Consider the following 11607-nt stretch of genomic DNA (forward strand, 5'->3'; position numbering starts at 1 on the left):
GTGCTTGCTCACCGTACGCTTGTGGATTATTGTTATTCATTATCAATAAACTATCTCTATAACTGGTGTTCAGGCTTTTTAATAATCTCGAGTAAATTCGCAATTCTACTAGGAGATTAAGCCTACCTAAAATACTCAGTTACGGGATATTATTATTTGGAGTCAGATATTGAGGACATCATCCTCAACATACCCCTCTCCAGTCATTGCAATTTGGGCAACTAGGGTGTATCACTAGTCCTCATACTTATTAATACTTCAGGGGTCTTGATACGTACTTGTAAGTGGTCGTGCCTTATAATCAAGATGTTCTGTCCAGTTTCTAAAGTTCACGGCTGACATTCGAATCTCTCGAAAACCAATGTAAAATTGCCTTCCTATAGGGTATATTTATAATTATGTTTGTAAGGCGAATTGAGTAAAGAATACGTTCACAATTAGCAAATAATAAATTCAGGCCTGATCCTTGTATTCAGAAAAAGTATCTTTCAATCCCTTATTCTCACTGTCTGGTTCCATCACCTCTATTTTTTAAAAACACATTTTCTGTGGACGGTTCGATCCGGTTAAAGTCTAAATACTTCATTACAATTACAAATTTTTTAAATGTGTTTTTCATAGCTATAAATTTATGTCTTTCTTTCTGACATTCCTTAAGCCGTTGTTAACATTCACGAATATCTTTTCAGTTCGTTTCTTAATACGGTAAATTTTTTGTCCCTACTTTAAAATATTTTTCCAAATATACTTAAATGCGTATATATTATTTGTTTGCCCAGATCAATCCTCTTTGGCATCAGAACTAGGTTTTCTACTGATGCTCTGATTGTAAGAAAATAACTGTGAGATTAAGCGAGGGGATAAGAGGAGACTCATCTGTTTTCATTGTTCAAGGTAATCTTAATTTAGAGTATTCGGTTGTTTTATCAATCTCTGTCAGTGTTGTAGCTTGTCCCATATATATATATATATATACATATATATATCCCTGTTACATATTTTATGACAATATTTTATTATGTTTTTTTCCAGTTCAAATTAGTAGAATGAAAGCAACTTCTGATTTATATTCAGACTCGGTAAATTCATTGCAGTATTTTGGTTTTTCCAGCTGTTAAATCTAACTTTGTTATGTTATTCAGAAATCTTTATCAGTGACGATGACATTAGATTATAGTCATATTATACACCTCAGATTGAATGAAGTTCATCAATTCAGAACTTTAAATCTAGACTTACTATAGTCTCTTGTGTTCAATACAAGTCCTGAAGTTCCACTGTTCAATTCCGTGCATGTATGTTAGTACGGAGGATTGTTGATCCATACTGTGGATGAGACTCAAATTAAGATAAGGTAACTGTTCAGAACTTCTTAGCTTCTATTGAATTTTTCAACAGTCATGTAACTCCTCTGTATCACAGAATCTATCTTCAAAATACTTTAAATATTGGCCTAACATATTGATTGAGTCATGTTGGTAGATGGACATTACTTGGGTAAAGTCCTTGCAATTATCTTAACCAATGTTTAGTGACCTATAACAGTATAGCTCAGAATTAGCTGCAGTAGCCCCAAATGCATTCACTTGTTATCCTTCCCCAAATCTTGAGTTTTGGAAAATCATCTTACACCTCTCCATTGTCTTTTCTTATTCATTATTTCTTGAGTCATATTGTCTGCAGTTAGTTCCTAATAATCTTACTACTCTCACTAACATTATTATTATTACTCCTAATACAACTCTGGCATTTGTCTTTATTGTTTCATCTTGTCGTAATATGGTATAGCATGTTGAATCGATGGACATATATGCCAGGTTCTATATTGCTTATGACCTACTGACTGAATGAAATGTTATCGATCTAACATTTTTCGTAATTTGTAATTATTGTCTCTTTTATTTGTGAGATTAATTTTTATATTTTTTAAATGACCCTATCATCGTCATTATTGTTATTAGACTCATTCTTATGCATATTTTTTGTTGCATTGTTTTTTCCCTTAAATATTTGGGTTTTTGTTTTCCTCTCCCCGTCGTCGCCGCAAAACTATAACAGAGTGAACAATTTACTAGAACGTGTTACTTTTATTCATGGTCAGGCGGAATCTGTTGAATTGCCAGTTAAAAAGGTAGGTCATTAATGTATTTTTTCCTGCATTCCCTCTAAATTATTAAAAATTATCCTATTTATTTTTTTGGGGGGGGGAATAAATGAGACTTTCTCTTTAAAAAAATTATTTTATTTATTTAAGCACATAAACATTGGTACAGGGGAGCACCAAATATGTATGCGCCAAATAAATCATTCGATTTGTGTGCGGGTTGTGATAGTGCCCAGGTGCCCAAACCGAAGCAGATAGTTTTCCTAAGGGGTCACACCCCGAGCCTTCGACCTAAAGAACTAATCCACAAGGCAGCAGCGCAAGGTCACGAAATGCATTCTCATGGTAGCCGGTAACCAGGAGTAGGTTCATACTGCACTTGTTCCCTCAGGACTCTGGGACCCGTGTGCACCATTGGTTCGGAATCAGTTTTCTAACTCCTCAAGATGGTTCCTCCATGTCCACTGACCCGGTTGAAGCGCCGGACATTCTCTTTTCCTCCTCTCAATTTCGTAAACAATACCCCCGCCGCGAGAAGTACGATGATCAAATATTTGGAAGATTGGTCTTGTCTTCTAACACTCCTGATAACACAGAAGAATATGTTACCCTCTCGGGCACAGACACAACCATTTGATCAATTTATTTCGAGAATTTTTCATTAACCTTCAGGGAATTCGGGGAAAATAAGTCAGCTCTTGAATAGAATAAAACCATTTAGACGACAAACAGTTATTATGCATATACATATACGTATCGATATGATTGATATCAAGCTAACTTTTTTAAGCCGACTTAATTGGATCACTGATCATTGAATCCAGTAAAGATGAAACCGCCTTACTTGCTGCAATCTGATGCTAATTGACCCCCATTATTTCTTTCTTTCAACACATATCCAATACCAAAAGAGCTAATTATTCTGCCTTTTATAATAATGTAAACATTAAATATGTACAATTTTTTGCGTATTATTTTCCAATCACCAATCTACTGTCTGAGTGATTTGTGAAAATCGCCTGCAAGCATAATTCGCTCAAGGTACTTCATGTTGAAAAAAATTCGTTCGAAACGACTGCGGAGTTAGATTGTCTGATTTCTGTAATTTCCTGGTGTGTTTTCAACGATTGTGCGAAACGTGTATAAGTGTATTATCATAAATATGAAGTATTTTGAACAGACTAACATTAACAAACTGTACAATACGTAAACTAAGGTTTTTCTAACCTCAGTACACTTATTTATTGATTTGATATGAGTTGACACAATTGTAGAATGTCGGAAAAATTGACAGTTGTTTGGTCATTCTTTTTCATTTAGTAATCCTTCAGTAGTCTTTATACCCTTGTAGAATTGATTTCAGTTACTTTCGTATTTGTTTCAGCTAATAACGATTTCTCATAATGAATTTGATTTATTCATTTATTCAGCATTGACGAAACTAGTAGGTTTATGGAGATGGTTTGATTTTATAGTTGACACTATAGATTAAACTTAGTTTGTCCTGACTTCGATTCTTTTAGGGAGTGATCGTTAGTGCCTGCTTTTGGAGAGTTCTATACTGTGACAAAAGAGTTGTTTAGTGCTTCCGATTTTGCAATGGTTTGACTAATTAAAAACTAGTTCGTGATGTAAACTATAAAATTAACAAGGTAGGTTTATGTTCAATTCGCTCATTTATTTACATATTTACATTTTTATTGCAGGTCGATGTAATCATCTCTGAATGGATGGGATATTTTTTGTTTTTCGAATCAATGCTTGATTCTGTCTTAAAAATGGCATCAAAATATTTATCCCGTGATGGACATATTTTCCCACGTCATTATACATTAAATTTATTAGGTGTACAATGTTCCGAACATTTACGTAAACGTCGTTTAGAACATTGGAATGATGTATACGGGTATAAAATGCCAGCATTACGTCGTGCTGCATTAAGTGAAGCACATGTATTAAATTTAACAAATGAACATGTTACACCGCCAATATCCCCTATTACTATATTAACACAATCATTTGAACTGGTTGCACTGGATTTAGACGATATGCATCGTAATCGTATTTATAATTTATCAAATCACTGTTCACTTTTATGTGAACAAAAATTTCATTTAATTATACAGCCTACAACTACTACTAATAATAACAATAGTAGTAGTTATAAATTAGACGCCATTGTTAGCTATTTCAATGTACGTTTTGATGATGACGCCGATTGTAAGGTAAGCGGAAAGATTTGTTATCAATTTTATTCTCATAGATTTTATATCATAAACTGCTCTTAGCTAGACTACCACCATTGAAAACCTGAAAGTATTGAACGACCGTTTCGTGTTAATTTGAGACCGTTTAGCAGTATTCATCCACAACCATACCTCCAGGAATCAAACCCAGGATTTTCTATCTTGTATACGGAGGTTTTACTTCTATCCCACTGAGCTGGCATTCAATAGTGTTAATGTCTAGCTTCAATCATTTAACGAGAGGACCCATGATAGGGCTAAACGGCCATATAGTACTTCCAAGTTTTCAAAGATGGCGTAACCAAAGATCAGTTCATCATATAAAGTCTGCCGTAATTGTATGATCTTCACAGAACCCTACCCTGGTAATTTCATTGTCAATTTAGATCAAAGTGAATATTCATATTCCAACATTTGATAATAAGATTAACTGAGTAAAGAACCCTTTTTTCTAGCTAATTGTTTCCCACAGCATTGCCGGTGAAATAATAACACGAAGGTCAAGAACGGAGAGCTGTACAGAAAACGTTTACTGCAGACAGACTGAATACGGTTTTTTGTACAATCGTCTGATAATTAGAGCTGACCAATAGAGACAAACTATCTGGTTTTGCCAAATTCATATGTTTATTAGTTATTCGACTGCTCCTTTGGAGCTCAAGCGAAATATGGTAGACCAGAGAGACCGGTTAAGGACAAAGAAGACCAGACAATCACTGGAATTCTAGAGCAGTGGAACAGATGAGTAGAACATATCCAGGAAATCTTGAATAGATCAGCTCTATTTAATCTATTAGTCATCGAACCAGCACCTACAAACATATTTATAGTTGTCGCTCTACCAACGGTCGAAGAGATAATGATGGCCATCAGACAAATGAAGAGTTGAGAAGACAGCAGGACCTGACAATAAACCAGCTGAAGCACTGAAGTCCGGCATAGAGGTAACTGCAAATATGCTCCACATTCTATTCTGGAAGATTTGGGAGAAGGAACAAGCATCTACAGACCGGACACAAGGGTTGCCCAAGACAGTGTTCGATGGAGAATCATGGTTATTCAGTTCTCTTCCATCTACGGCGCGGTTATGTTTATATTATAATTTAATTCTGTTAATGCATAGTCAGGATTTTGTCCTAGATTATTGTATGCGTACTTATTTTCATCCGTTGCCCATCGTGGAGTAGCGATTGGTTTCTCACTAAGATTCTACATCGAACTCTGCCCTGGGCAATCTTTTCCGCTTGTAGCTCTTCTAAGGTCACGAATAGTCCCAATCCTGAGTAAAGGAAGAGGGTTGGGGATGGGGTCAGGAACACAATCTCGTAGAAGAAATCCTTGCTGAAAAACGCCAACCAGATCATCGTATAAGTGATTCGTAAATTCTATTTGTATCATAAGGATTTGTTTTTTGTTTGAGATTTTCTCTATTCTGACTATTGGGCGAGCGAGCGATCGTGGAGAACTGCATCATAGACCAATAGTCATTTAGTGTTTCTCTCGACTTCTGTTTGATTTTCCGCATTATTGGTGCTAAATAAACAATTTAGGGGACGAAAATCAATACTCGGACTAGATCAATACAATCACTCGCTTCTGTTTCATAGTCCAATCTCATGGGTCCCAAATAAATGAAATATGAAAATCAGTTTTTCACTAAATTTAATCTTTGTACTCCGAAGAAGTTTGTATAATCGCTTTCTCCCCCCCCCTCTCCACTTTGGACACCGATTTAGGAGTGGATTATATCTGAACTATGATTAACTCTTGTTCTTTTCATAAATACTTGGATGAATTTCCAATTTTCTTTACTTTTAAAGTTTCAACATATTTTCTACATACATCTCTTAATTATTATATAACTATTTATAAAAATCAAGTTTGTACTGATGATGTCGTTCAGAAGAACAATGAAAGCTCCACGACCAAACCATCCAGCTCAAAGAACAAAAGTCCACCAAAATCATCCACATCAGCTACGAATCTTCTCCATCATCTCAAAATGAATTTTTTTAATCAAAATATTTGGTTAATTCTTTTATTAAATATTATGCAATCTAAGAACTGTTTGATTACATGTTTTTTAGTTTTTGGTAAATACTTATTTTGTTTATTATAATTAATACATTCTCCCACATCTTTTAATCACTGTGTTAATCATTCAATATTGTTTTTAGAATGTACATTATTATTATAATAAAAAATTATTGATAATTGAATCCTGATGAATATCATAACATATCAGGTATATCTTAATGAGATGATTGCCAAATAACATTAAACTTGTAAGAAAGCTAGTGGTGGTCAAACCAAGACATGGCGTCATATCATTGGATAATTGACTGTTTATTCGAACTGCGCTGGTGGGTGCAGTCACCGGCTTGTGGTCCGTACGATAATTACTATAACTAGTTATGGGAGACGTTGGTTGATGTGGCTCAAGATCAGTCATAATTCCGGAAATGTGTTAATTTCTTGTGTTCCTCTAATTCATAAGTTCCAGTATTCATACATATTCATTTTGTTTTTTTTAGAGCCATATTCTATTTATTTATCCTTGCTCAATATTAACACTACTGAAACCATTTTGACTCTTGGTATTCATGCTTTTATTGTGTTAGGCGGTCGTTTGATTCTGATACTGATAACACGTTCCAGATGCTCGAATTAAATCAGCTACGTAAGTAAGAAGACGAGGAACAAATAGGATGTCTTATTGGAAAACCTGGATCGAACTATGAGTGCAAACTCATTTATAAATCTCAATATAAGTCATCCGAACAATTGAGCTAGATTTCGGCCAATAGCATGTATCCATGTTCCTCGGATGATCAGGGCAAACCTCGACCAATATCGTGCACCTGTCAACATTTCTCACCTATCATTTAATGTTGAATTGATATCATATTGGCCCAGCTTGTCAGTTGCTAACTTCCCCTCATTGTCCTTACCTATTGTGGGTGCTCGTGCCAAGGCACATTTGTGCCAAGTTCTACGTTAATTATGGCTGATTGAGTAATTGTGATCTCCCCTTAGTAATCTATTATGTTTTGTTTAAAAGAAATCTTCCGTGACGTAATTACTATTTTTATCCTCATTATTTTCCTCCATAGGTTGAATTTTCAACATCCCCAAGTACTCCTTTAACACATTGGAAGCAAACGTTACTATTTTTAGATAAGCCGATTCCTGTGAAACCAGGTAAATGAGAATACACAAAACAACAGTGGGCAATAATTTTTCCTATTATTCTAATTCCATCGTTTTTTCTTGATAACTGAATTGTTTAAAACCCAACTGGCTTGGTCAATCATCATCACTGTAACAAATATAAGTTTTATTCGTGTTGTCTTCATAACTAAATCACTCTTTATAAGCAAAGATGGATAGTGGCTAGCAATGGAATCCAGGACGCGCGTTTCGGCCTATTTGGGACTCGTCAGCTGGATGTACCTGCATCTCAGAGTTGATGTTCACTCCAGGACTCGAATCCAGTACCATTCGCTTCAAATGCCATCACCTTATCCATTTAGCTACTGAGCTTACGACTTAAGGCTATATCGAGGCAATCCGCACATTGTGCACACATGCCAATAACAGACTGATCAATCGCAGTCTTAAGCCTCATTGGGAAGGTACAAGCAAAACAATACCAAGTGAATTTAAATCACTCTTTGTTATGGTGTAGCATAATGTGATGGTTATAGCTTTCATTCATTTCCAATCATTTGGTATCTGTTATAACTTGTGACCGCCGATTAGACGGCAGTGAGTTATCGATCGGACCAAGGACGCGCAAAACATGTGCCAGCAGCCTAGAGTCCTGATTGGTCCTGCTCCCTGCCTAGCCCAGCCAGTTAAGTCCAGAACACCAATCCGAGCCTCTGTGATATGAATCATTATATTTCAAACATACTGAGTTTATATACCAATCAAACAAACCACAACCTACCAATAAAATCTGAAACAACATTTGTACAAGAATTAACCAAATGTGGTTGTGAATGAGGGAAGTAATAATTAATATACTGGGTATAACTCAAGAATGGTAAAACGTATAATAATAGTTTATGAGTTTGAATTCCACCGTCTCAATGTTACTTCATTTAGAACTTTCACAGTGGTGTCACCAGACATCGCAAACAAGTGTATCTCACTGTATCAATTAAATCTCTACTTCATAGATCAGTTAGTTAATGCATTTATTCTAACATTGTAATACATATTATTTAACCTTTTTTTCCTTTCATTATTTCACTTTAATCTTCCAGTTTATTATTATTATCATTATTATTATTAGGCGATAAAATCTCTGGCATAATAACTATTCGTCGTGCAACTACCGATAATCGTGGCTTAGAAATCAATCTATTAATTGGTGAAACAGAAAATTCACCTGAAATCAAACAAACGTTTGATTTAATCGGTTAAATCATCAAAGCCTACACTGATTAAGTGAAGAACAATAAGAAAAAGAAGAAGTTAACATGTATAAAAAGTAATTTGATCAAAGTAGACAATAAGTAAATAACCTTAGATATGTACTTTTTTTTAAAAAATAAAAAGAGATACGATTAACCTACAATTGCATACGAGAGAAAAAACAACAACAATAAATACAGCCCACCCCCCATTCACCCACAATGTGTTACATGACATTTTTGTAATTCAGTATATTCATTTGAATAAAGCTTATTTATTGTCACCTAGGCTTCTGCTTTTTTGTTGTTGGTATGTTTCATTAAAAATCTATTGGGATTGTGTAATGTTCATTGTATTTATTTGTTGTCATGATTTGATGTTTTTGTCTATATTTGTGCTTTTATACTTGAATTCTATTCAGCTTATGAGAATAAAGTTGTTTTTCTAACAACTCATTTATGGGGTTCAGATTTGTGTACACTAGGCTTTGAGTTATGTGATGGTGAGTAGCTACTATCAGTTATCCGAGTCAAAGTAGATGAATATAGAGGTTTGAACCTGCGACTTCATGATTTAAAATCGAACATATTAATTGTAAATTAGTGTATTCACCAGGCATTATGATGTTGAGCCAGACTCAACGTGAGAAAGCTAATGATAGTACCTGGTTGCCCAAAGCAATGTGAGTGGATTAAATTTCAAACTTGGGATAGAGTGATCGAAACTCGGACGATTTGATCGCTAAGCCACAGCTGTACATCGTAACCATTAATTCACTATTCTAGAATATGAATACTCTTGTCTAAGAGATTGATTTTTATTGGAAGACGATCGTAAAAAACTAACGATCAGTGAAAATGGCTAGATAGAGACATTTTTGTACAACATCGTTGATCAATTGATTTAGTGTATTAGATCGCATACGGATTAAGACGCTAACATATTTCTTTACATTTTAGAGTTCGCATGATACCTTTCCGTTACTCAATAAGTCTAAATTTAACAATAATAGCAGCACACGTTTTACAACTTTAGTCAAATTGTTCATCCACTATTCATAGAGTTAAATGAGTCCTTGTGTCTACCCCAAAAGATTCTGTTTGTGAATGACCTCAAGTAGTCGTCCTTCGCACTATTGTCACTCTGAAGTTGTGAAGACCACTGCTAATCCAGTTCCTTTAAATATGGCTCACGTCACATAATATTAATTAGACTACTTAGACGATACATTATTCCAAAGTTCCACCTGAGATTACTGTTAATCATATGAGCATCGAAGGAAAATATTCCTCTTAGGATAAATTCTATAGCACCTGTATAAACAAGTTTACATCTAATTGTTGATAAAAAGTTTGTTACCCAGTAAAGTTTTGTGCTTGGTGACTGTTGGACAACAATTGAGCTGAGGTGTGTCCTTTCATAAAAATGTATGCTCTTACTTTCAGCATTCACTTACTAAATGAAAGAACACATGCTACATATTGTATGCATATTACCTATTGAAAGAAATATGCCATTCAAATTCACGGACACATTCTATGACTGGTTGTGCGCTCACTAGTGACTAACATCGAGAGGAAATTTTGGGAGTTCTATTAGGCAGCCGTGTCGAATGGAGTTCAAGTGTGTCGGACGTAACGATGCTACCGACCAAAGACAATGGGAGATGATCGCTCAATATTGAGTATTGTTTGTAGTTAGACATGTACACCGTTGAATGCTGGCTTAGAGGTTTAGAGTGCAAGTTTTCTAGCGTGAAACTGTAGGTTCTGTGTTCCATCCTCAGTGACGGAGTCACGGATGTACACTTCTGGGCAGTCCCTTACTAAAAAGACTCAGCTACTTGCTTCCAGTGATTGTCCAAATTAGATCGGTTCGTTATCTCAACAAAATATATTCATTGTTTTGTGGCTATATGAAGCAAAACATATTCTCTATATAAATATACGAAGTACTAAATGTTATTAAAATTACACTTATTTTATTTGGTAGGGATTTTCCGAGTTAAGTTTCTTCATTATCCATAGAGTTCGTTCAATATATTTTTTATTTTGTCACATCGAGCTAGTTAAACTGGGGTCCAGTTAGCAACCTAATCGATTGAAGTCGATCATCAGTACAAAAGGACTACACACACATGACATTGGTCACTACTACTCAATTAAAAAACGATTGTAAGTACATCTCAGTCTTATGGAACGCTGATTGTTGTCACATAGTTCAGTGGTAACGTCTTAGGCCGTGAAATTAAGTGACTGATATTCAAATCCATCAAGGGTCATCGGTCTCTTGAAGATTAAAGATAAATATCTTGCTGACGAGTACTAACTAACATGAAGGTTTAATCATGCAGGGGTTTCATGTCAAATATTTCCAACCATCTAACTTATTGAAAAGATTTAGTTCAATGTTGATTGTCGCATTGGTTCGCTGCAGTAGAGATAGCTCACTGTAACCAAGCCCATATTAAGTATAAAACATACATATTTTCTTTCATTTGACAAAACAATCCTGCGTTCCAAAGTCACTTGTTTTAAATCTATTTAATGAGCCTTAGTATCTCAGTATTTTCACTTTAATACTGTGCTACAGGATAGAAATTCAATTTTGTGTGCATATATATTTAACGTACATCCTCATGCATACACATACACCAAAAATACCAGAAAATTTTCTGAACCGTAATATGATATCTCTATTGTTGTCTATTCAAGTGTTTGTGTGGTTTTTTTCTAATATCAAGAGTTTTCAAATATGAACCATTGTTTATTATTCATTAGTCATTGTGTAAAACAGTCATATTCTCATGAGAAGTCAAGAATTGATTGTTCTCAC

General features: G+C 34.9%; 1 protein-coding gene across 3 annotated transcripts in view; it reads left to right on the plus strand.

The window, feature by feature from the left end:
- Positions 1–10618, plus strand: part of PRMT3_1 (Protein arginine N-methyltransferase 3) — a gene marked incomplete at its 5' end in the record, with an annotated part of 30609 nt that extends 19991 nt beyond the window's left edge. For 2 of the 3 annotated variants that reach the window (XM_051217879.1, XM_012939196.2), the window contains 4 exons: positions 2059–2131; positions 3811–4329; positions 7464–7551; positions 8651–10618. In XM_051217879.1, coding sequence (XP_051064310.1) covers positions 2059–2131; positions 3811–4329; positions 7464–7551; positions 8651–8781 — 811 coding nt within the window. In that variant the 3' untranslated portion in view covers positions 8782–10618. Of the gene's footprint in view, positions 1–1032; positions 2132–3810; positions 4330–7463; positions 7552–8650 lie in introns of all 3 variants that reach the window. The other variant, XM_051217881.1, reaches the window with a different exon arrangement.
- Positions 10619–11607: the final 989 nt, after the last annotated feature.

This window comes from Schistosoma haematobium, chromosome 7 (genome assembly GCF_000699445.3).
Source record: "Schistosoma haematobium chromosome 7, whole genome shotgun sequence".
NCBI lineage: Eukaryota > Metazoa > Platyhelminthes > Trematoda > Strigeidida > Schistosomatidae > Schistosoma > Schistosoma haematobium.